This window comes from Strigops habroptila, chromosome Z, assembly GCF_004027225.2.
Source record: "Strigops habroptila isolate Jane chromosome Z, bStrHab1.2.pri, whole genome shotgun sequence".
In the NCBI taxonomy this organism is placed as follows: domain Eukaryota; kingdom Metazoa; phylum Chordata; class Aves; order Psittaciformes; family Psittacidae; genus Strigops; species Strigops habroptila.
In genome coordinates, this window is record NC_044302.2 from 4745226 (window position 1) to 4771824 (window position 26599).

General features: G+C 45.6%; 2 protein-coding genes across 5 annotated transcripts in view; one reads left to right on the forward strand and one right to left on the reverse strand.

The window, feature by feature from the left end:
* The window catches only part of KLHL36 (kelch like family member 36), a 17630-nt gene extending 12971 nt beyond the window's left edge, over positions 1 to 4659 (reverse strand). The window contains exons 1-2 of one of the 4 annotated variants that reach the window (XM_030471259.1): positions 4309 to 4659; positions 904 to 985 (exon numbers count right to left, since the gene is read on the reverse strand). In XM_030471259.1, the coding sequence (XP_030327119.1) occupies positions 904 to 963 (60 nt within the window). In that variant the 5' untranslated portion in view covers positions 964 to 985; positions 4309 to 4659. Of the gene's footprint in view, positions 1 to 903; positions 986 to 1229; positions 1582 to 4308 lie in introns of those variants that run through there. The other 3 variants (XM_030471261.1, XM_030471262.1, XM_030471260.1) reach the window with 3 other exon arrangements.
* COTL1 (coactosin like F-actin binding protein 1) lies at positions 4342 to 26599 on the forward strand. The gene is made up of 4 exons (XM_030471264.1): positions 4342 to 4838; positions 5150 to 5232; positions 14860 to 15017; positions 25238 to 26599. Exons 1-4 carry the CDS (start codon positions 4762 to 4764, stop codon positions 25346 to 25348), a joined length of 429 nt encoding a protein of 142 aa, XP_030327124.1. The 5' UTR covers positions 4342 to 4761; the 3' UTR covers positions 25349 to 26599.

Sequence of the window (26599 nt, forward strand, 5' to 3'; positions counted from 1 at the left end):
TTTAACTTCTTTTCAGATTCAAAGATCTAATTTCTTTCAGATTGTTAATTCAGTACCACTACCCATCAGTGATACACATTAGATTTGTCTCATTCAACTTTGATTAGACAGATACGAGCACTGAAAAGTTCCTCTTTTCTAGCTGTTGTTGGTAGTACAAGGTACTTGCTTTGCAGCTTCTATAACCTAGTGCTCACTCCAGATAAGAAAAGCAGTTTCTACTGGTATGATACAAAGTGAACATAATAATTGCAGTTGATATGAACATCTTATACACCTTAGGCCATCATCCTGGTGACCTGCATAAAGAGCTACCTAAGGTGGACTTCTCTGGATTCCTAACTAAAATCAATGTACTTGTTCAGAGATGCTGTGCAAAGAAAATTAGCCTCACAACCTGAATAAAACATCTTGAGTTCATCTGGGATAACCCCTGTTTGCAGGATCTAGACTCGATTTCATACAAAACAAAGACTACACCTAAAGAGCAATCCCAGCTTTGCTTCTGTGGCTCGCTTGGACTTTGTGAGATGGATCAGTGTGAAAAATCCCCAAAATAAATGCATTCCCTTCAGTGACTGAATTTCTGGTGCAGAGAAAACACTGTGCTGCGATGATGTGGGTTTCTTTTTTGAGTTATGAGTCACGACGAGCAGATGCCCATTTGCTGTTGATTTTTCCTTTTTTTTTTTTTTTTTTAAATCCCTGGGTAGCAACTTTTTCTATCAAAATATTTGAGCAGGCAGATCACCATTTTCATACCTCTTTTTAAAAGCTCTGAATAGTCACATCCCTCCAAAACAGTTCATTCAAGGGAGAGCCTTTACTACACACATACACACATGATCCTTCTTGTTATTTGTGTAATTTCAGGGGTTTTTTTGTAACACAAAACATACAAACCTTTGAGGACTCGCTTATCTTGTGTGGACGACAGATCCTGGTTTGCCTGGTTCCCTCCATGACAGCCCGCTCCGCAGTACTTCTGGAACAAAAGCGAAGATGTTAGCAGCATACCAATCCTTTCAGGCTGCTGAAACCACGGCGTGATGAATAAATAACACAATTCGGAAGGCGTGCACACCCTAATCTGAGAATACCCCGGTTAAAAAAGGATGTGTTTATCGCTGCCTGATGTTGTTATTAATGCTCGGTTGTGTCAACAAGTTGGCTGTTGGGGTACAACCAAAGACCACCGCGTGTACTACTGATGTAAGTTATTTACTCACCAGTGCTCGCTACAGCGGGCAGAGGCAAGACCATTTCCCTCTCACGGCCAGGCAAGAACACGCCTCACCCCTGGCCGACACCGAGCCGCGGGTACCTCCGGCACAGCCGCGGCCGCGCATCCTCATCGCGCTGCGGCAGCTGCACCGGCCGCGTTCCCCGAGGTGGAAAACAGCGAACGGGAGCGAAGCGGCAGCGGGTACCAGGAGCCGCCGACGGCGCCCGGGGAGAGGCACCTCGCAGCGCCCGCAGCCCCCGGCCGTCGCAGCCGCAGCGCCCTGAGGCGGACCGGGACCGAGAGCGGGACCGGCGGGGACCACAGCGGAGTCCGCACCGGGCAGCCTCCCCTTAGGGCCGGCACAGGAAATGCCGCCGGTCGGAGCGGGGCGGGACCAAGGCGGGGCGGGAAGCGGCGCCGGGGGAGGTGACCCCGCCGGCAGCAAATGGCGGTGGGGCTGTGGGACCGGGGGATTTGGGGCTTTCTACCGCCGGGCCGGTGGTCACAGGCGAGGCCATCGCTGCCCGTGTCAGCGCGGTGTTACCGGTGCAGCGGTGACCGGCTGCGCAGGGTGGGTGCGATAAAGGCACAGCGGGGAGCCCGATCATCATCGCGGATGGTTTGCCTGGGTGTGAGGCTGTCGGACAGCCCAGCCTGGAGCCGGCACCGCTGCAGCAGTGCATGCTGCTGCTGCTGCCGGGCTTTGTCTCATTCATTGCGGCCCAGCGGGGTTAAAAGTTAGTAAAAACACCTTGGTGAATAGCGGGGCTGATGGCACCGCTCCTTCGGGAGAAGTGAGATGCAAAGAGTTCGCATGGGGACCCCACCGAGTCCCGTTTCAGTGCAATGGTCTTCACAACACGACAAGTAAAAATACCCCTTTGTTAACCCAGAGCTGCTGGCCACCTTCCTAAGGTTGTCGTCAGGACAGCAAGACTGTGCGTTTGTGTTCAAACTCCATCTGCTGTCACCAAGGACACCCCAGGATAAAGACCCTCAATTCCAAAACCTACCTTGCTGACATCCCTAATGCTGACTGCGATCCCTAAATTCACAGCAGTCCTTCCTGAAAGAGAAGGTATTATTCTCTCCGTTATTTTCTCTGTACAGAAAAGACACGGATAGAGAAGCAGGATTGGGGACAGCTGTATAGAAAGATCAGAAAGGAAGCAGAAAGGTATGATGGCAAAGAGCCACAGGAACAAGGCACCAGCAATATATTTTAGGAGAACAGCTAAGCCTCCTGGGGGACTGTGGCTGTGCAGAACCATCCTGTTTGCTCAGCTCCTTCTCTGAGACCCTTCTTGAACATCATTAGTGCAATTTAGACAGCTAAATGTCAGTTCAGACGTCCAAGACTTCATCTTGCTGGAGACAGCTATTTGAGGAAGTCCAAAAGTCCTCTTTTAAGTCCTTTTGCTTTCTCTATTTGTGCTTTCTCTATGAGGACTCCTGGGAGATGGGCAGATGCTGCTGCTGGTGACACAGGTTGGAAAGACCCATGTGCAGAAGATGGAGGTCTCAAAACCCCTCTATGAAAAGCAAATCAGAACTCACCGAAGCCAGAAAAGTAGGTATTTCTCCCTCTCTAGTTACAGCCTGATGGAACCGAGTGAAGCATTTATTCTTCCATGCATTGAAAGAAAAATAATTAAAATTCAAAATAATCAATAATTAGAATAAAAATTAAAACACAAATGAAAATGTGTCAAAGACGAAGAAGAAAAGGGAGGGAAGGAACATGTTTCTGAGGCTTGAATCTGGCTCTTCAGAGCATGAGGCATGAGGTTCCTAGCGAATATAAATCAAACCACAGGGTCACAGAGACCTAAACAAGGTTCAGATTTTCTCCTTTTAAGGGAAATGACATTTCAGCCACCCACTTCTGCCTTAGGGAACATCTGGAGCTGAGGATCGAGCCTGAAAGGCCAAGGACAACCGGTGTTATAGGAGCAAGGTAGTGCCAAAAGGATGATAAATGGAGACTACAGGGGATAAAATATGTTTATGAGCAGATAATGGTCAGCATAAAGGCTTTTAAAAAAAGAAAAAAGTGTTCCTAAAGGCAGTTCCAAAAGAAAATCAATAGACATTCAGAACTACTAATGTGTGATTATATTATCATCTATAGCCTGCAGTCTATGGATACTGAGCATGATTCACCACGTCCTACCCCTGTACTGACTTCAGAAACATTTCTCTCTTCCCTATGACCTCATCTACACCACGGAGATGCACTGCAGCAACACGCTCATGGTTTGAGCTTTGATGCTCTGTGAACCTCACGTCATTCAGGAACAAGCTGCGTTCAGGATTAGGGCTTCTTGTTGCACATCAGTAAATAGTGAGTCTGCTGGTTAACTCACACTCGGGCGATCTCGTTCCTTGGGATGGCTGAGAACACTGAGTAGCTGTGTGTGGTAAGGAGGCTTCTTACTGTCCAGGCTTTGCATTTACAACATATTGATGTGAGATAAATAATGAATATCTCACTGTAAACTTTAGAAGAACAAAAAAAAGTGATACTTTTTTATCACGGAATATAGTTTTTATTAAACTTGCAATATGCAGCTGCCTGGTTTAGGGTAGAAACCCACCAACACACACGGACTGGTGTTTAAAACTCCTATGCTTGGGCACAACAACAGCCGGTGACATTTATTCTGAGCTGAGCGCTGCAAAGCGCTGCAAAGCTCTGCCTCTGTTTCTGTGGACATAGAACTGATCTTACAGGCATCCCTTATCCTACTGCCTGAACCCCAGCATCTCTCCTGAGTGTATTGACTTGCGTTAGGTCTTGTGTTTCCAGTTGGCAGAGCCGGAGGAGCAGCCCGGTAGGGGGAGATCGCTGCATCTCAAACGAGGTGAACACACACCCCCGGGCACACACACACACACACAGTCAGGGCAATAGCGAGCTGTCACGACCCACAGTGTCCCCCACGCCCCCCACTGGAGGTGTGGGGAGCCCGGAGCGGTCCCCAGCTCCCGCCGCGGCTGTGGGGGGCGATGCTCACTCACATTGCCCGGCCCCGCGGTTGGCACAGTCCCATTGTCCGGCCCCTTGCCCCCCGCTCACCTACCTGCTGGCCGCATCGGCTACCTCCCGTGAGCCCGGCCCGGCTCCCGGCCCCGCCGCGCAGGCGGCGGCTGCTGCATCTTGCGCATCACTTCTCGCTCCTTCCTCGTCCCGGCCGTCAGGGGCTGCAAAGACATCGGGGGGCTGCAGCAATACCGCCAAAGCGCATCCCTGCGGCGGCCCCAGGACAGGTGCCCCCCCCCCCCCCCTTTTCGCTCTCGGTCCCCGTCCCCGGCCTATTGCATCACCCCTCCCGCCCCGCCCGGCGCGGAGCCATTGGCAGCCGGTAGCAGCGGGGCGGTCCGCGGCGGCAGCGGGCTCGGCACTGCGTGGCGCTGCGCGGGGCGGTGCGGTGCGGTGCAGCGCAGCAGCGGCAGCGCCAGCAGCAGCATCGGCAGCGGACCCCCCCGCTCAGCTCCGCGCCGCGCTCACCCCCCTCCCCAGCACGGACGGTCCCATGGCCACCAAAATCGACAAAGAGGCGTGCAGGGAGGCGTACAACCTCGTCAGGGACGATGCCACCGATGTGAACTGGTAAGTGGCCGCGGTGCTCGGTGCCTTCCTCTCTGCCCGTTCCCGAAAGGGTGACTTTGATAGACCTTCTCCTCACCCCCCTTCCCAAAGGATGGGTTTTAGTGTATTCTTTCCTATCTCCTCTTTCCCTTCTAAAGGCTGTTAAACGTATTATCCCTCCTCCCTTTCCCAAAGGCTAACTCTTAAATTCACCTTCCCTTCGCCCCGTCCCAAAGGCTGACTGTTAAATGAACAATTCACCTTCCCTCTCCCCCATTCCAAAGGCTAACTGTTAAACGTATCACTCCCCTTCTCTTTTCCCCTTCCCAAAGGGTGACTTTTAAGTACAACGGCTCTACCATCGTCCCCGGAGACCAAGGGGTAGACTATGAAACCTTTAAAAGGAAGTGCACGGGTAAGCTCTGTCTTCATTCCCTTTAGCACCTTTTCATCTTGCTTGCTGCCTGGTGCAGGAGGGGGGGGAAGGATGGGGGAAAACTTGGATAAACTGGAATAGCACCGCTGCTTCCTCGCGTCTGCCCTGTCCTGCACGATGGGCTTCCAGCCACTACCGAGTCCAACTCGCTGAAGTCCACCGTCCTGCCTGTCCTTTGTCTCACCCTTAACTTAAGGTCTATTGGGCTCTTTTCTCCCCTTTGCACATTTTTTCGTCGCTTCTCATTTATAAGCAAAATAAAACACTTGATTAGCAGCAGTCTCCTTGGTCAGTGCTGCAGTTCCAAAGCAAAAAAGACTCCATTTTTGTGGATAAAAAGATGCAAGCATGCAGATCATTTTGCAATAGAACTCTTCTGTGTTCATAGCGCTAAAGTAGCTGCAGTTAGAAGGCTCGCTTGGGTTTTTTAGCAACATTAAACCCAAGAAGAGAGTGGTTTTGCTGAGTTCGGCTTGAACAATACAGCACTGAAAACAGTCGTGTCTGTGGCATTGCACATCCGCAACAGTTGTGGCTCTGGGTTTAAACGTGGCAGTTGATTGTTGAACTGTTGGTTGTGGAACATTAACAGGAGAAACAAAGCCTGGGGAAAATGAAAATTAACTGAGGAATATTTAACTTCATCCGATCTTAACTTCTGACGTGTTTTACAAAAGTGGGCTGTGATTTTTCTCAAACTAACTGCTGGGGGGTGGGGGTGGGGGGGCAGATTGTATGGCTTGTGCTCCTATCTTGGCTCCTATTTAACAATGTCATAAAGTGGTGTGAGATATGAAGTGTTTGTAACTAATACTGGACTACAACAAAGCCTTCCTCCCTCATTGAGCTACTCCATGACTGAGAGTATTGTGGTTAACCTGTACTTTAGGTATCTGTACTGTGAGGAACTGTGTGCTGAGGAGTCTCTCCCTTCTCAAGGTGGGGTGAGTCCCACAGCCATTGCAACAGCAGCGTCTGTCCAAATTTGGTCTGTCAAGTCCTAGGGCTTGGCTGTATTTTACTGAGGTGAGGGGGAGAACTCCCAGTAACTTCAATGAGAGCAGGACCGATCTGCTCGGTCCATAAATATCATAGGAGGAAAATACATTCGAGTCCTTGGAAAGCAGCCACTAAATCAAGACGGTTTAGACTGCTCCGCTATGGCATTTGCAGTGGGGTCTTACTGTTAGGATTAACACTTTTTTCCAGCTGGTCCTGAGACCTTGGCAGGGAAAATTCTCAAAACCAAAAAGGATCCTCTTGTAGCTGATGTCAGAAGAGCTGATGCCCTCTCCTGCAAGAACTGCTTCTCACTCAATTCTTTTTAATGGGCAACAAATGGAAAAAAGTATTACCTGGCATGCAGGGAAATACCTAGGGCTCAGCACTTCTGATGTTCACACCAACCTTATCTAAAGGGTTAGCAGTTTTCTTCGAAGGTCAACTGCTTCAGTATCTAAGTGCCAAGGTTCTCTGACTCCTCCTGTAGCCAAAATAACAGCATCTCCAGACATCTGAGGCTTGCAAAGGAACCTTCCCCATTTATTTTCTGTCCTTGTTTTTAAGGACGCCGTATCTTACCCTGTTTTAACTGGTTTTTAGTGTTTTGCCTGGAGTGGCACCCTCTCAAGAACAGTTCCTACCTTCCCTTCTGTGGCAAGGGGAATACTTTTATCAATAGACTAAGCAGACGGAGAGCAGGCACCAGTTGTGCTGGGTAGGATGCATATAACCACTAATGGAGGCACATACTGAACTGTGGAATATGGCCTGTTTTGTTTTCTTGCCATTGTTTGCCTGTGCCAAACCCTTATTTATAAACAGGGTATTAAAACACAATTTAAGGAAACCTTGTTTTATACCAGCAAAGTGCCAAGCTGGCCCCAATACTGAAGCATTTTTACAGCAAAAAGGCAATTTTGCATATTTTAGGCATAAGCATGGTAAGGGAAGAGTTAAAGAGCATCTGTGGGGTTGATGGTGGCCTATTGTTAACCTCTAATGTGGAACTAAACCCTCTATAGCTGCTCCTTTGCTCCCTGTCCCTTTTCCTTCTTTCCCTGTTCCTTCTCATGCACCTGGTATGGGCTGCTCCTTGGCAGACGAGGGCCAAGATGTTGTTCTCAACCTACCTCTGGAGCACAGTTGTTAGAGGCAAATGCAGGTATTGGGCCCTTGGCTGAGTGCTGGAAAAGATCATTCTCCACTCACAAACCTGGTGCAGCAATTGGGGAAGCAAAAGACACAAGTCTCAGTGCCTCCATCTGTGCAGCATCTTCTCCTGGACCACTAGACACAGTCACAAAACAAGGCATGTACCAGCAGTGAAGCTGGAGCTTTCTTTCCCATCTGGAAGAAAGGTGCCAAATGTTACTACGAAGTAGAGCTGCTTGGAATGTTTCTACTGAAACAAAGTCAGTAAAAAGAGTAGGAAGGGATGGGAAGAGAAGCTAAATATTATCCCTTCCTATTGCTAATGTCCCTTCCTGGCTCACACCCCATCTTCTACATTTTGCTGGAGGGGACAAGAGCTACTGTCAGTGCAAACAGCTTTAGAAAATGTGATTAAAAGGTTAAAAAAAACTGTTATCAGAATAAACTTCTTTGTTTTGAATTCCTGTTTTGTGAAAAACACTGCACCGAAAGCCACAGAGTACAACTGCAGCTGCCTCTGGTAGAAGCTGAGCCTAATTTCGTGGTTGAAGGTGAGAGCAGGAGCTGGAGCCGAAAACCTCAGCATGTGGAGTGTCACCAAGCCCCTCTGCCAGGCTTGCTCTGTTCTACTTTCTGCACCATCTATTTCAGTGCTGTTCTGAGTGGCAAACATCTGTGTCCCCTGCTTTCCTTAATAACCATTCTTATTAAAAGCACCTTTGGCATGTGGTACATATTGCTTCCCTCCAGGGCATTAAATTACCGAGCAGGCGGTGTCAGCGTGTGCTAATTCCTGTGGCTTTGAGTCCAAAAAGGTCTTTTGTACCGGTTTGGGAGACATTTGCCTGCGGTGGATATCCTGCCTTGTGCAACAAGGGAGGTTAGGAAGGGCTGGAGGGGGGTGTTGCTACCAGGCCTGTACTTTTGCCTTTTCTTTCCCCCATATATAACCCTTGTGATGCAGACTATGGCCTGGCCCATTACTGATTCTGCAAACCTCCTCAGGGAATGAGCGTGGTTGAGGACAAAGAGAAAAGCAAGAAACTGAAATTGCTCCTTTTAAAGGAAGTAGCAGTTCAAAAAGACTGTGTTAGAACCAGCTCTGCAAGCCTCCAGCAACGCTCTGTGGGCTGCCACTGGGGGAACACGCTACAGCCTGAGATGCTGAGCTCCTGGGGCAGTGAGGCCCATGCCCTGAGCCAGGAACTGCTGCAGCACCCAGGATGCCTTGGGCAGGCTTCATTACTCTCCCTATTCAGATACACATTGCACATCAGACCCACATGTTACATACCCTGGGGTGGAGGCTTTTCTTCCTAAGCTATTCACTGAGCTTTGTGTACTAGCAGAGAAGTTTAAGGAACGGCATGTTGGACTGTTGTCATTTTCCCATCCCACTGTTCGGGGACAGCAATTGCCACTCTTAGAGGAACAAAACATGGTAAGAAAAGCTTCTTCATCACCCAGGATGATTCTGCAAACACAACCTGAACCCTGGACTTCTGCATATCAGTTGCTGTATGCTGTTGTTGTCATGGTCTGTGTCAGGCCGTAACACAGCTCAAGCACCTTGGCTGGGAGACAGAAGACTCTGCTTTAGTCTCAGGCAGTAGTCTTCTCTGCCCTCCAATGACCAGCCCCAGATGTGTGAACACCTCTCCTCCAGCCAATCCCAAAGTAAAGTTGAGGAGGTTGGCTTAAACCACTGGCAAAGTAAAGTCCTTATATGATTGGGAAGTGGCTGCTGCTGGCACTTCTTGTAGTCCTGTGTAATGACCAAAGCACATGACTGTATTGGCCTTTGTCTGACCCAAAGATTCTGGAGACTAAAGTTGAGGATGTTAATTGTGTTGAGGTCATTAAACATACAGTGTGTAGACACCCCCTGTGCCTTCTGGCTTCGGTTGTGTTTAACAGCACAGATTCCTTCTGCATTAAACTAGAACTTAATTCAAGGCTTTTGATCCATTTTATTTCACAGTTACAGCTCTTGCCTCTGCAGATGGCACAGATCCACATGTAGCATTAATTTGGTGCTTAGTAGTACGTGCCATCAGTACACTTAGAAGAACCCCCAAACAGCTGAGCTGGTGGATTTGGAGCCAGAATTACAGATAAGAGTTGAAGGTTATTGTACGGAAGGATGTGAAGGGTCTTGGGTTTTTTTTGTTGTTGTGTTTAATTTCAAAGTCTCATAGCTGGGCTGTTGCTGAGAAGAGCAGAATGACATACAACTGAGATACTGAACTAAAAGTCTGGCCAGAAACACCTACTTAAGCTTTTGTGTGTGTCAGTTATACCTCAGTTTCTGTATTATGAAGCAGCAGAGCAATGCATTGTCTCTGTCTCTGGTTTACTGTTTTAGAAGTGTGTATTCTGCCACTAAGTAATGCAGAGGTCGGAAGACTGTGTTTCCCCCCCAAGCCACATGTGAACAGTTGTTTTTCAATGCATCTCTGACTAAAGAAATAATGAACCTTTTATTTGGAAAGCCCCAGTCCAGATAAATAATTGCAATGACAGCATGAAATGGGATAGTTATTCATGTGTCTGAAAGATCAAACCAAAACCACACTGTGCATTCAGCACGAGGAAGAACTGAAAATCTTTGGTCTGAAATAAATACCCTACAAAATAACTTCTGGTTGACATAAAATATTAGGAAGGAAATAGAAATAGAATTGGCTTCTAAGATAAATACAAGCTCTTTTGAGCTTATGACAGTTGTCCTATAAAGCCTGGCCTGCATATAAAGTTTAGGACCTAAGTGTTGGGAGGTCACCAAGATTACATTGGCACCTTAAGTTGTAGGAAAGAGTTGTAAAAATGCACACGGACATATAATGAGATAGGTGATTATCTGCATTTGGCAACATCTTAAGTTGCTAAAATGGGCTTTGTAAATCAGTCTCCTACTGCTTTTGTTTTTCCTCTTTAATGTTCGTCTTGCCTGCTTTCCCTTAATACCTATTTATAAAGAAAGACCTGGGGCCATGGGTGGCTTATGGGAATTTCACACTGTCTTTGCAGTGTTTCCCTGCTCCAGTGCCGTCCCTGCTTGCTGTGGAAGTTGTGCCTTTAGGAAGCTCAGCTCAAGTGGCACGTGTTTGACAGTGATCTCTGGGCTGCCAGCTTGACCTGTGGCTTAGGTTGTCCCTTGCAATAGACAGGAGGTTGTTTTAGGGAATGTTCTCATCAATTTTTGTGGTAGTAACTCATCAGCTTGAGTCCTGCACTGACATAGTAGCTCTTCAACTCGGTTTAGTTTTGTGATGCTTGACCAAAATAGCATAGCTGTGGGTCTGCATTTACAATCCTGTACTAGGCTTAGGAGCAGGTAAAGAGCAGCGTTAGATCTTCTGCGTGCCTTTTGTTTTGGGGCCTGCCTGGCCCTTAGTTCTGGCCGACTAATGCAACTGTTCCCTCCTTCAGAAAAGGGGAACAAAATTTAGCTGGATGCCCTGTTGCCTCCCACTGCCCCTCAGTATATACCGGGGCCAGGAGAAAGACCACGACAGGACCACTGCCACTGGGGTAGCAGCAATTCATTCTGATGAAACACTGCTGGTGGTTCCTCTGGAGCAGGAAAAGCTGGAGAAGTCAGCACGGGGTCATCCTGCCTGTGCTCTGGTGTTCTGAGTACCCTGTACTCATGTCAGCCATCCCAGGTTACATGGAAAAGGTTGGGTGGCCCAGCGACAGCGTGTCCTGTGGTTATGGTCCTGAGGTCAAACATCTTGTACTTGTCTTAGATGACTTCATGAACACGTCAGTGCAGTGCAAGGCAGCATTGCATCAGAGAGATGCAGGCTTCAGTACAGTGTTAAAGAGGGGAAAAACAGCGTAGTGAAAGGTAGGGAAGGTTTTCTGTCTGCACTTCCAGCCATGTGACTACAGGGGTGACTGACAAGGTGGAAAATTGACAAATTAATCTAAAATGAATCCAATTGAAACAAATAAAATAAATCCTCACGAAACCTGTCATGCACTATCAGCAACTCGTTTTTGGACACAACACAAAAGCAGATTGTTCCTTCAGCTGCCTTGCTGTACGTGGCCTTGATTTACCAGGCAGGTGAAGCTGGGAACAGTGGCCTTCTCTTAGCACATCCCTAGCTTGGCCATTCAGAGCTGTAAGACTACGAACCACGAAGCTTTTGACTGTATTTCTTTCCTGCAGCTATTATCTTCTACTGATGAGTCAGTGCATTCTAATCTAATGGGGAATTTTTTAGTACAGCTGAACCAAAGAGTTTGAGTGGATGAGAAAGAGAAGAATACCATCAAGGAAATCTCTGCAGCTTGGCATCGAGCTTTGTTGACAGTCAAGGGCAGCTTAGTCAGTATATTTGGAAAATCCTGCCCACTGATAAGTAAAGGGTTTCGAGAAAAATACTAAGTGATGTTCATTAAGGCATTCATTGTACTTTTAATTGTTTGTATAGCTCTGTCATGCTGTACAACCATGGTTAAAGGAGCAGTGCTATTAGTAGGAATTAACATTGTGAATTTCTGCTGTTTGTTTGCTCAAATAAAGCTGCTATTTCCGTTCTACCCAGATCTATTATTTATTTCTTTCTGCCCTGAAATTCACGGCTTAATGTCTAGGAAGGTGGTTGTGTAGAGCTAGGCAGGATTTCCTCTTTCAGAGGAAATCTACTGTCTCTCTATGATCTTTTACACATACACAAAGTAAATTCCTAAAACCCACTAGAAGTGGGTTTGTGTGGAAAGGAGGGGTGGGTATTAATGCCTTGATATTTCTAGGGGTGTTGGCACTGATGGCATTGATGACTTCCAGCGCAGTGAGGTGATTGGCAGGGTGGAACTGATTAACTGTGAAAGAGGAAATCTTGAGAGCATAAAAGAACTTGGGTTTTGATACCGCTATCACTCTGAACATGCTTCAAACTAATTGTGAAACTCAACCACTTCTGCTCAGGGATTTTGCCCTGCAATTGGAGGGGCTCATACACAGCCTGAACTAGTGCTAAAAACCTCCACATCTGTCCTTGTGGCCCTTTTAGGAAATTAGGCATGTTAATTGCTAAGGACTCCAGTTCACATTCCCTTTTGGCTTTATCTGCAGCTGCTGAAATTCTCCTCAGCTGCTGCAGTTCACAGATCTGCACATCAAGTTAAAGCATCACTTATTGGTACCTTATATTAAGTGCACTGGAATGAAAATCGTGGCAGCTGAAGAGGCTGTTCTGCCTACTGTAGGGATACAACCTCCGTGAGGAGACAGGAGGAGAAAGCACGCAGCTTGGGTGTAACCTTTCAAGCCCCCACAAGTAAACCAGCCTCAGGTAAATTCTGCTCAAGACAGTGACTCAGAGCCTCACATCTAACCTCAGCTGCTCATTAAACTTTTTGGTACTCAATATGATGAAGTAAGAGTTGCTCATAGTCACTGAGCAGTAGGTGAGCTAATAGATAAAAGCCCATGTGGAATTGAATCTCTTGATCAAGCTGCTTTCAGACAGGATGGGGAAGCTCTAAAACTCTTCTGCTGAGAAGCAAATCCTGCTGCTGCCAGTGATCTGTGGGTCCATGTCAAATTAAAATTCATGCTGACAGATAAATTCCTTCAATTTGCTTTCTATGTTGCTACGAAAAAGCACTGCTTTTTCACATTCATTATATTTTTGCCTTATCTTTATAATAAAGAGGCATATTCCATAGAAGACTCTTCAGGATGTGCAACAGGCTTTGGCAGAAGGGGCAGGGATGAAAAACCTAAATACTCAAGGTGGAAAGTGATGGGTCCATGGGAAGGGCTGTGACACGGTTACAGTGTAGTAGGGGCCAGGACTTGATGACATTAAAGTGCCTTCCAGCACTGTGTTCCCCTGGGAACCACAGCACAATTCTTAGCAGAGCGTGGCCTCCTTTGCTGTCAGATCTGGGAAAGCAAGGTTTTTTCATAGAACTGTTAATAGTAACGTTAGGGGATTTACTGCCTCTCTTCACCTTGGGTATTTCCTGGCTGTCGGTTCATTTATGGTTCTAATCAATCTTAGGAAGAGGATTTACTGTCAGAAACAGGAGTCTCTCTGTGTGTTTCTTGTAGTTGCCAGTAATAGGGTATCTGAGAGCGAAGTTTTGTTTGCCCGCAGTGTCAATACACATGACTCTTACTCTTCTTTCAAAGGTCCATCTGGATTTTTCCTTTGAATAAGATTTCTCTTTGATTCAAGTTTGAAATCTTCAGAGGAGTTTGTTTTAAACCCTGTACTGGCTCACACCCCTCCCATGTCTATTTTCCAGTTTTCCTCCATAGTCCTCTGTCAGTGGCAACAAACCACACAGAGAACAAAAGAGGGAGAGCATAGGTAGGTATTTTTTCAGATTTAAAAACATCTTACCTTTTATCAAGGGGAAGATGTCTTCACTCACATTTTGGCAAAACAAAGTGCTAAATAAGCTCTGAGGTCTGTCAGCTTTCAGAGAACATCCCACTTCTGGGGTGTTTTTTTGCACTGATTTCTAGCAGCTCATTTTCTGGGGATGAGCAATTTAGACATGCTTCTCCCCAGAGCTCCTGGGGCTGTCCTGACTGTTCATGGAGCATGCTGTAATGGAGCCAAGGATGGGCTGGTGAATGTTACTACACCTGGAGCTTGCGTCTCCACTTGGCAGTAGACAAGATAGCAAATAAATAACTATAAAGCATGCTGAACTGGTCACAACAAGTGTAACCAGGTTTAACATGATTCTTGTCAAACAGCAAGTTTGTTCTTCTGTTTTGAGTCATCTTAATTTAAAAGGTCTTGAGTGACCTGTAACAGATGAAGTAGCTATGATTAGGTGTATTCTGTGGTTGCACAACTGTCCATCTGCTCTGCTTTTCTGCACAACCCTGGTTGGAGGCTCCAGCATCATGCATGCTACTGAGGCTGGGGATATGACTGGATGCTATCACACACTTTCTAAGGGCCTGTGATCACGAAGGCATCTGACTGCTGCAGCTGGTGAGTCACTGAATTAAGGAATGAACTCTTTGAGAAAAGGTTTTTACAAGGTTTTTTACACCTATGGCCAGGCTAAACAGCTCTAGTCTGGTGTGGTATAGCACAAACCAGCTGTGAAACAAAGATCAGAATAGTTCTAAAATCCAAGGCCTTTCTCTATGGGGCTTTAGAAGGAGCACTGAAATACATCTGGGGAAGTAATTGCAGATATTTTTTTTGCTCCTTCTTCTCCCCTCCTTCTTCTAAACTCATAGTACAAGTGAGCCAGAAATGTTACAGAAGGGAGGGAAGGCAAAGGATCAAATTTGGACAATGGTCACTGTGAAGGCCATATGAGCAGAGCTCCTGTTGATCCCAAACGATGGAATTGTAACACAGGATCAGTGCCTTGGCTTGGTCTTCAGGTTTCACCCTGGAAAATAGCAAATCAGGGATGTTTCTGGGTTTAATCATTTTATCCTTTGCTTTGTCTCTCCAGATGATGTTAGATTGTTTGGCTTTGTCCGATTCACCACCGGCGATGCCATGAGCAAGCGAGTCAAGTTTGCTCTCATCACTTGGATTGGAGAGGATGTCAGTGGCCTCCAGAGAGCCAAAACTGGGACTGATAAAACTCTGGTCAAAGAAGTAGTACAGGTAACTTATTCCTTCTGTTTCTAACCACCAGTTCTCATTGCTTTTAGCTCTACAAACACCAGCAGAAGGGCAGAGGGGGGAAGGACTGGGTCATCCTTCAACTTTGTAGTTAATCCTTTAAAAAGAAGACAGTTTCCTATTGCCTGTCTTCCTGCTTGGAAGACTTAACATTTGCCCTTTGAGCACTCCGACATAAAGAAGCATCTTTGAGCATAGGGCTGTCTTAACTATTTCATGAGGGGGGAATATATGCACTCCCCTCCTTGTCACCATTAAGATGTTTCTCACCTCCTTCCTTGGTATGGAAATAACACAATGAATGATAGAGAACAAGGCAGTATTCACAGAATCATAGAATCATAGAATCATAGAATGGTTTGGGTTAGAAAGGACCTTAAGATCATCTAGTTCCAACTCCCCTGCCATGGGCAGGGACATCTCACACTAAACCATGTCTCTGTCCAACCTGGCCTTGAACACCGCCAGGGATGGAGCATTCACAACTTCCTTGGGCAACCCATTCCAGCGCCTCACCACCCTCACTGTAAAGAACTTCTTCCTTATATCTAATCTAAACTTCCCCTGTTTTAGTTTGAACCCATTACCCCTTGTCCCACCACTACAGTCCCTAAGGAAGAGTCCCTCCCCAGCATCCTTGTAGACCCCCTTCAGATACTGGAAGGCTGCTATGAGGTCTCCACGCAGCTTCTCTTCTCCAGGCTGAACAGCCCCAACTCTCTCAGCCTGTCTTCATACGGGAGGTGCTCCAGCCCCTGATCACCCTTGTGGCCTCCTCTGGACTCGCTCCAACAGCTCCATGTCCTTTTTATGTTGAGGACACCAGAACTGTACGCAGTACTCCAAGTGAGGTCTCACAAGAGTGGAGTAGAGAGGCAGGATCACCTCCTTTGACCTGCTGGTCACAGTCCTTTTGATGCAGCCCAGGACACGGCTGGTTTCTGGGCTGCAAGCACACACTGCAGCCGGCTCATGTTAAGCTTCTCATCAACCAACACCCCCAAGTCCTTCTCTGCAGGGCTGCTCTGAATCTCTTCTCTGCCCAACCTGTAGCAGTGCCTGGGATTGCCCCGACCCAGGTGTAGGACCTTGCACTTGGCTGGTTATTAAGTTAAGCAGGTAAAATTAAACAGAAAAATCCACACCCTTGTTTAAACTTCTCTTGAGGCTTTTTGTCTCTGCACAATGACTTCATGGACCTAACCGACTAAAGTCTGAAGTCTCTATCAGTACCAATTAACTAACAGCTCTTACTAACTAACTAGATTTGAATAGTCTTCTGTTTGGCCTTGGACGTATCAGGGAAAAAGAGAAATGATCTTAGTACATGCCTTGGAAGGGCTCCACTTGAATGTGTCTGCCCCAACTGAGCTTATCATTTAACTCTGTCGAGGCCTCCCAGAGCACTCTGAGCTGGGGTCAGTCCAAGCAGCAGCCATGGGAGAATTGAATTGTGGAAGACTACTGCTGAAAAGCTGACTTTATTGGAGAAGATGCTAACATTTAGCATGTTTCCCCTGAAGAAGAATTTAAAGCAAGATTAGCTCTTTCAACTAAACCTAGGGCCAGCTCTCCATTGACTGAGGAATGATAATTCTTAGGTGCTTGGAGAACAGGCTGAGCACTGAAATAATCTCCCTCAGTAATTGAGTTCTTGTCTACGTAAAGAAATCTCCCAATAGGGTAATATGAAGGCTGAGAATGCAGTCTTTCTCAATTCATTGGTTGTTTGCATGATACAGAAGATTATATTTAGATAAGAAGCATGAAGAATATAATAAAATCATATCCTTCCAGAAGGCAAGAACTGTTGCTAAATGTTCCAAAATGACAACTATGCAGAGGGGTCCATTCTGAAAAGAAACTTCCATAATGACACCTGAGGAAAGGAAAGCAAACTTCTCTTCATGTGAAGTAGCTGAAACTGTGTAATTGTAGCTGAAGATGAAATTATAGAGTGCTAATAAGTGACTCATATAACAGTCACTAAGCCCAAGGCTTAAAAAAAAGTATGTTTAGACAATTTATTCCTGTTGAGTTGAATAGCATTCCTGAATGCTGTTCTAAGATCTGTGTCTTCTCAGGTCAGTTGTATTTAAGTTTGCATTTCACTTTTTTCATCTTTGATTAGTAGTCTAAATGAGTTAATAACATGGTGGAACTTCAACCATTCTTGGGTGTTACTTGGAAGTTTTCATATTCCAATGAATCTGTACTAAAATATGAAAACAGTACAACTTGTGCTTACTACACTATTGAGCAACCATGTCTATTACCCACTCCAAAGCATTTCTGAAACTAATGTCAATGGTCATCTCTTTTCCATAACAAATTATCTTGGCCACTATTTTGAATAGTTCTACATGTGCAACTGAATCCCTCTGAGTGGAGTGGGATAAAAGCAGAACTATTTTCTTCTTGCAGATAATCTGTCAAAATGAAAAGGGACAAGAAAGTCCAACTGAAATTTAGTGGAGGCAATTTATCTCAGGGCTATTTCACTCTTACTAGTACTCTTGACCTTCAAGTACATTCCCAGTCACCTCACTGCTTCTGATTTTTACAGGGATTATTTGAGATGTGAGTTACACATAGAAAAATACAGTTGCGTGTTTGCTATAATGCTAAACTACAGATCTGACAGTGTTAGTTCATCATTTGGAATAAGTAGTACCCTAAAGTGGGAATTTTCTTCTTTACAAACCCTGAAGACAATTTAGGCTACTGCTGCAGTTTGGCTCTCTGCAGCTTTAGTGCATGGCCCATAAGTGCACTTAACCTGTGCGACATGGCTCTCCTTCCAATGAAATGTGGCACAAGGAGGCTTTTTGTACAGCAGGTAACAGCTTTGATTTTGTGATCTATAGAAGTGATTGGTTGGGATTCCAGAACAACTGCTCTTCAGTCTGGGAAGCCCTCAGTAAAACTTGACAGGCTCTCACTATCTTGTAAGAGCTGCAAAAGATAATGTGGCTCTTCATTTAAGACTAAAGCTGGGGTGTGAGGGGAGCCTGCTTTGTATGCTCTTCTATGTTGTAGATGCACTGATGAGCTACGGTTGAACTCTGCTCAAAGCTGAACAAATGCCAGTAAATGTTCTTCCGCTGAGACTCCAAGTGAAAGGGAGTCAGCTGGAATATCGCCTAGCAAGCAAACCCCACCATGCTGCATTTTAGAATAAGGAGCGTTCACACATGGTGATTATTAGCAGTCTCCTAGAAGCACCTGCCATAAGGAAAACACAAGGGATATTAACTGTTGAAGAGTAGATTATGGGCTTGTGAACAAAATGATAAAGTATTATAAAGCAAGGAGTGGAACTGGGTTGCCCTTGCTTTTGTATTCCTGCCTTGGAAGGGGAAGCAGATGCTGTGAAATCTATAGGGAGGTGGCCTGGGAAGCAATGCTGATAGCCAATGGAGGACGTTGCCAGAAAATCTCTCAGGAAGAGAGGACAATTGATTTTCAGCTGTGATAACTGTGAAATTAGAGGGATGGATCTCATCTGGTGCAAATGGCCATAGTTCCTCTGATCTGTACTAGCTCAGAATCAGGTCTTCATGCTTATTTGGGACCATCCTTATTACCTCTCTAGTGTTGTTGGAAAATGGGTTTTGCATTTATTGTGTTTATTTTGGATTGCAGAAAAACGCGTTTTGCATCTAAGGAACATTCAGTAGCTTTTTTTTTTTTTTTTACCCATAGCCATTGTTTTCCATCTTTTCTCTTTACCTTAGCTAGAAATATTGAATTAAGCCTGTGATCTGGTCCATGTAGTTCAGCTGAGAGCAGGTTAGAAGTAAGGCCAGGCTGGGAAACAAGTATTTATCTGTATGTACTTAAGGCTATAGCTAAGCACTAATGTATGGAGACTTTCCTGTGTAAATCTTTTCTCACTGAGCTTCTGTCTAGACCAGTGACAGACCTAGGGGTAGGAGGTAGTAGCACACAATATCCCATGCTTTTCAGGCTATTGCTTAAGATGTTTGGGAGTTCATTTCTGGGATACAGTCTAAACCTAAATCTAGAATGATCTAAACTTTAACAGCTGGGGAACTTTATGAAGCATTAAGCCAGGATGACTTAAGGCTGCATCTATTTTGTCATCATCAGTAGAGTCTTACCTTGTGCCTGTGGGTGAACTGGCAGATGCTCACAGATCATCACATAGGCAGCAGACCCTGCAGCAGCATTTGTGTCCTGTGCTGCTGTTTGATCACGGGGAGCCACTAGTTGTCATGCCAGAGTTGTACCCAGCTGGCAGTAGGTACCAGCTGAAAAGAAAGGCTTTGGGCATATTTTCTACTTGGCTGAAAAGGAGATCATTCAAAGCTGGTCTTAAACTCATGTTTTATGTCCCTGGATGTAAGGATGGTTCTGCTTTTTACCTCCTTTATATGCAAAAGCTGTGGCTCATTCAGCCTTAGTACAAATCCATCCAGGAGACTCTCTATGCTGTGAGGGCTGTTGTTTTGACCTCTTTTATTCCAAAGGCCCAGGAGAAACAGGTTGGTCAGTTTAAGCCCAGAAATCAAGGCTGTTATAAGCTGCTTGTCCGGGCTGGAACGGCTGCCAGCGTGAGGTTCAGTTCAGCCATAAAAATTCCTGCAAGGTGAAACCTGGCAGCTGTAGAGTTTAAGTACAGGAGCATCAGGCCTTACAGTGAATTTGCTTTGAGAGGCTGAGGGATGGTGTTCTAGTGCTTTTCTTCCAGTAAGGACAAGCCCAGGCACAACGGTTGTGGGGCTGGTAGTGGCAACTGGTGCTAAAGCGGTCTGGTTTTGATGTGAATGCTGAAGAACTGAAAATAGGACTTGGTTTCCCTCTGAGTGTTGCTTCCTCCCTGTGAACTTGTAGCCCTTCATGACTGCATTTCCTACCAGGAGATTTTAACCCTTCATTAGGCAGCGTGGAGATCTTTTTCCTCGTGGGACTGAATTCCTCTACAGGGCTGTATCAGCAAAGGGACTGCCTCACCATTGATAGTCTATTTTCCATGACTTTTGATTCTTCTCTGTTTTCATCAGCACTCCTGCCCCCACAAAGTCATATGCTCTATTATTTGCTTCAATCATATTCAGGGTAAAACAGCTCTGTTTATGTGAGCAAATATTTGTGGCATTTTATTCATTTTTATTTTTGGTGTGGAATTGGCCTGGCTTTAGTGATGTCAACAAGGAGTTCCTGCTTTCAAGATCATGGCCAGATCTTGTTTTGTTCGCCTTTCTCTTTTCCCCTGGATTTCTCACTGCACTGATGCTGGTATCTTTTAACGGAGGATACACTTATGGGGTTGCTATTCCTGGTCTCAGGACAGATAAAACACATGTAACTCCATGTATATGCATTGGGTTTCTCATGCTAGTACAGCTGGTTTAATAGCTTTTTTAGAGCAGACAGAAAATAAAACTCATATGGTAATAGCTTTGAGATGGTCTTTCTCAGAAGGGTGAGTGAGATCCTGCTGGGAAGGCAAACAGAATTGTTCATTTTGACTGGTTTTCCTGTTATGGTTTACTGTAATGATCATACCAAATGGACATGGATTTACAAGAACTCCTACTCCTAGTGTAGAGAAGGAAGTAACTTTGTAAGTAACTTCTTCAGGCCCAAATAAGCAGCTTCTTCTCATCCCCCCACAGCTGACACACAGCCCTGTGACTTTTCCAGTGGGATGCAGCACAGATAGGAAGAATTTGCAGATCAGCTGGAATGTAGTTCCCATTGCTGAGAGATGTGCTTGCCAGAGGTTTGGGCTTGCTTCTCCCAGAGGCTGGAACCGGTCCATGTAAAAATTGGCAAGGAGTAGATTTGAAGAGGGAGTTTTTGCTGATAGCTTGGACTGTGACAGTTGATCACAGGACCAGATTTGGTGTAGCCAGAGTAGAGTAGGGCAATGGTACTGTATTGCTATAGGCGCTTCTATTTTATAGCTCTCCCTGTACTCAGACAGGCCCTGCTAGAACATACCTCTGCTGCAGCCATAGGACATGTCCTTTCTTCCCCATGGCCTCAGGTCTAGGTCTCATAAGAAACACGGGAGATGCCACCTCCTCTGTGCTGCATCTGCACTGAAAATTAGATTACCAATGGATGGGAGTGGTGACATTAAGCACAGCAGAACTGAGGATTCTGAACATCAGTGGAGGCTGCTGCAAGCCCCAGTGTAAATAAAACCAGTGGGAAGCTGCTCAACTACCTGGCACCATCCCTAGCTGCTAAGAACCCAAGTGTTGGTAGACGATACAAGGATTTTCCCTCTGGCTTTAGGCCTACCCATGCTGGGATTTATAAGGGCCTCTGCAGACATTTTTGGTACAGTATCTACACAGCCGAGATTTTCCCTTGTACAGCTTAGGGAAATTTTATGGCTCCATATGCTAAACATTCAAGGACTGGAATAGGAAGAAATCTACTCCACCTTTTTGGGTTTTTTTCCCCCATAAAGTTGTCTGGAACAGAAAGGCTGGACTGAGCTTGCTGTACAAATCTCGTGCTTCCCAGGGAGAGATGCAGGCTCACTTTTGGCTGCCTGACCTGAATGGTTGGAGCCCTTTCTCTCTGTAGTTTCGCGTGGAGGTTGACATGGGATTGGATTGCAAAATCGTGACCCTCTGCTACTCAGGCACAAAGTAAAGCACGTGCTAGATAGGTGTATTGAAGAACCATGAGTAAACCTTACTTTTTACATCATAATCAATGATTTGAGAGGCAAAGCAAAGAGACTGGTTGCTGTTGTATGTGTGAGTGATAAAGATAAATGGCATCGTTTTTGTTATCTGTAGGCTGCTGGTGGCTCTGGGGTGAATACAAAGGCTAGAATTCACTTGCAGGGCTTGCTGTGGTTGTAAAGAGCTTGGAGATAGGGGGAGAAGAAGAGAAAAGGAAGTGAAGGATGTAAAATAAAGATGCATGTCAGCAAAGCGAGGGCCTCAGCATCAGTTATGCACTGTGCCTTAGGCGGCTCTAACTTCTGCAGTGCTCTTGAAAGACGTTAGATATTGGTGTATGTGAGGGAAGAGAAAGCAAGGGACTTTCTCCACGCCAGTCTCTTAAGGGCAGAAAGAAAATCTGGTGGCAGAGCAGAAATCTGTCTTAAGTTGGATGCCTGTTGGCATTGCTGTTAGCTGCTTGAAGCTGGGATTTTTCCTGTTGCTCTGCCAGAGCCAGTTTGCTGTGATCAGTTATTTATAATTGCAGATGACAGTCATGCCAAATAAGGACCATTGCCTGGTCTAGCTAACATCAGACCCAATTAAATCAGCTGTGAGTAGTTTTACATTCTAGTAGTGAAATGGAGTGAACTCTGGATAAGATGGCCCTTGGCTGAAAAGTGCTACTGTTGATCATGGGTGGCCAACCTCCTGATCTGAGATCCAAAGTCTCTGCTATCTTCCTGCCTTCTGACACAGGAGAAGTTTCAGCAGTTTCTAAAATACTTATATGCCTCCCTTCACCTTATGAATTGCACCCTGAAGAAAAGCTCAACCCCAAAGAGCTCAAACAGTGAATTCAGAATGGCAAGGGAGGCTATGGCTGAAGAAGGGTCAAGCAGGATATTGAAATCGGGGATTGCAGGCAGCAAACTCACCAGAAGCATCTTCTCCCCTTGGGGCCAGGCTCGATGAGACATTGTGGTGGGTAAGAGCCGGTGCAAAGAACCAAAGAAGCCCCTAACAGCAGAAGCTAACAAAGCAAAGAGTTATTAAACAGTGACCCAGACTCTGAGGTTACAAATCTGGCACAAGAGGTGGCCCAGGCAGCTAAGAGGATATTTAAGAGTGACTGGGAACATAACCCATCTGGCTACTGCTAGGGGAGATTGTTCAAACCTTGCAAGGTGTCTTGGTGGCATTGACATGAAATAGTGGCTGGTGCCCACAAATCATCACCCAGGACTCATCTGGATAAATGTCTAGTTGGGAAGAACATTTGAGTAATTATAATTACTTTGTGGAACATATAATCCAGTTCCTCTCTGTTCATTCATGAGTGCACTCGCAGTTTTAATTTCAGAATCAGATGGATTCTGCAGAGTGGGCACTGAAGGAAACCCTCCGTGGATTTATAACATACACACATTTTTCATGGGATCCTTCTCAGGAATGATTTTATGCACCTGCCTCAGTTCTCAGTAAAGTCAGGGCAACGACTAGCACTGAAGTTGGGTAGTCCTGGATAATCTGCTTCCTGAATTCAAGGAAAATTTGTTAAACCTGCTAGCACAGAGAAAAGAAATTGAAAAGGCTCAGCTCAAAAATCATGTAGCTAGCACATCTCAGTGAGCATCAAATAGTTGAAAATCATTTGTCTGCTCTTAGCAAGAGCTGAGGCTTGTAGACATCTCACGCAGGAGACCTGGAAGTGAGACACTTGAGAGCATGACCAAATCTAATGTTTTGGGCAGTTTGCCTCTTCATTTCCCATCTCAAAAGAAGGATCTTTTTTCTCTAAATAAACAATTTCTTTCCTATTTTCCCTGAACCCTGCTAAGACATGGATGAATGCCTGTAATGTCTATCTGTCCTCACACCAGAAAAGCTGACCATTGAAGCACGGAGCAAAATGGTGCTGTGCAGCAGTTGTTATGTCTTAGGACTTTGTCTAGCTGCTGATACCCTAAAGCAGAGCAGACAAGGCTTCTCATAGCTGCTATAAGCTTCCCCCCCCACCAAGCAACTCCTTGGTAGTGAGGATTTCCTGCAGTGTGAAACAGGATCAGCCACAGCCTGAGAGACTGGCGAGGGGGAGGGAGCTGTTTTGCTCTCCCTTCCATTTCTTCCACCGCATGAAAGAGGTGCTGAGGCTCTTTCAAGCTGAATCCTTCTCCACCCCCTTCTTTACCCGACTCTGATCCCAAACTGAGACCCTTGAGATGCTGCCAAATAAAGAGCTCTCCCATGGCTTAGAGTCTGAAATCAATTAGAAACCCCCCTCCACGGTTGCGCTGGAGCTGTTCCAGGGCCAGGGAGACCCAGACAAGATGACTGTTTCTCTCTCAAAGCATTGCCTCATTCTCCCGGGCAGCCCCTGTCACCTTTCAGGGCACTTGCTGCCCAGGGAGCCAAGCATTGCAGCTTTCCTGAGACATTGCAGCAGGGCTGTTGGGATTTTAATTCAGTTTTTTTGCTGTCAGTTTGCCTCTGTCTCTGCAGAGTCCAGTGGATCCTCGTGTTTTTCATGTTGTCTAAAACCTCTGCGGGCTGGGGGGGGAAGGGAAAGACACATGCAGTGTTTTCAGTTGTGGTTAGGAAGGGAAGGAAAATGCTAAAGGAAGAGGCAAATGTGGATGTTTGCTGAAATGCCTGTGCACACATATGCATGCCACCCTTGCTATTAGACAGGAGGAGCAGCCCCCACAAAGGAACAAATCCCTGACTGTAGTGACACTGCCCTGACAAGTGCCCTAAAGGCACCGTGGGATCCCATTCACAGCCATCTCTTCTGAGAAAGGTTTTCTCTGTTCACAACCTCACATCACAGCGTGCTGCCTAGGGCTTGCCCAGCTCCCAGAAGTGGCAAAAAGCATTCAAGCAGCTAGATAGTACACAAGTGTATTAATAAAGCGTGTCCTTAAAGGTCACTTTGCATCATTAGACCACAGAGCATAGTGGAGCCTATTAATGCCAGCAGCCTGTCTGGTGCAGTATCTTGGTTTTGGCCATGCTATGTATTAGATAATTGAGAGGAAGAGTCAGTAAATCTACTGAATTTGCTCAATCTTTAATTGAAGCATCCTCTTGTTAGCTTGTGGGTTATGATACGGTAGTGTACTGTGGTATAGTACTGTTCTTTTTTTAGGAGAAGGGGTCCTAAAAAGGGCACAGATAGGATTAGTGACTTGCCCAAGATTATGCTGAGGGTCAGTGGCAGTTAGAAGGTCAACAGTTTTGAACTTTTTAGTTTGCATACTCCTTAGGAAACTTGACTTAACCCAGCCTCTGCATTTATTGCTGGGAAGAGCTGTTGCATAGGGCAGGATTGGGTCTTGCAGCCAGTGACTGTAGAAGTAGGCACATAGAATTTTTCAAGAATAAGTCTTGGATTTTGCCAGTCTTCTGTCTCATCCAAAGATTTCTGTTATCATCCCTACCACAGTAGGTATGTAGCTCATAAAGCCATGGAAGCTGGATAACTGTCTTTATTCAGGTACTTGGATAAGTATCCCCCTTTTTAACAAACCTTTTCTTTATCTCTTGCAGAACTTTGCCAAAGAATTCGTGATCAGTGACCACAAAGAGCTGGATGAGAATTACATCAAGAGTGAGCTGAAGAAAGCAGGGGGGGCTAATTATGATGCACAGGCTGAGTAAACTCATCAACCTCCTGGCACCATCACCTGGGTCTGACAGGGGGAGGAAAGGCACAACAAACTAACACAACTGAGAGATGAGGCAACTGAACCCCCCAGCTTTCTGTGTGTGCACATAAGAACTCCCTTTTTCACATACAGTGGACTTTCCAGTCCATATCACGAGACATCACTCTCTGGGTTTTTGTTTTTCTCTTCTCCCCATTTTTTTACTCATAACTCTGTGGGTGTTCTCACATCTGTGGAATTTAGGTTTGTCTCTGCTTTTGGTGTTTTTCAACATTGTGTTTGTAGAGGCTTGCCATTGTGTCCTTCTTCCTGTGCATGCATGTCTGTGTCTTTTGGTTGGGCTCAAACCTGGTTTCTGAGGGAAGAAAGTTTTGGGGGAGTTCTAAACATCGATTAATTTTTCTAAATTTGTTCAGGTTGATATTCTTGGGGATAACACTTTTTGCTCTCCTGTGCTCAGATCAACTTGAGTGAACTTTACTGAAATGTTGATTGATTAAATTGTCTAAGTTTAAATGTCCAGCTGAGATGTTATCTAAAACAGCTTAAACAACAAAGCAAACAAAATTCTTCAGCTCCTAAATGGGAATAAATTTGCCTTAAACATTGTTTGACAGTTGCTATGCTATGTGCTGCATCTCTATCCCTCCCTCTTCAAAATCAGATCCAAGGTGATTCAAATGTGGGGATTTTGTTGTTTTTCAGAGGTATAAAGGCACAGTAAACTGAGTGGCTTAGAAATGTCTGGACACTTGTTCACTATTTTGTGTACATTGGTCTGTGGGTTTGTATTTGATTTTCTTAATGCTGGGGCTCAGGAGGTAAAAATGAAATGCACAGATATCCTTTTTAAATGATGTCTGCAAAAATAGCAGCCACTGAATCCTAGCAGCCTTCTCTTGCCAATATGCCCCCTGCTTTTTAGCAGATAAACACAACATCTTCAGTTATTTGGGGCCTTCAGGAAGTGAACTTTCCTCTAGCAATGAGTGAGGGATAGAGCAAGGCAGCTCTATCAAGTGGGGATAAAATATTCAACAGTAGAGGCCCAGAGAGAAACTGGGCACTGTTTGTTTTGTATATCCACTTCTTTGTTTGGGGGGCTTCTCTGTATGGCTTTTTGGTTTTTCATCTAATGTAGTTGTCTCCAGAATTCTGTGTAGGGGGGAAACTGTGTTCTACTGGGGCTTGGGAGTCATCACTATAAACCCATGGCAGAAATAAATGTTTTTCAAAAACAGTT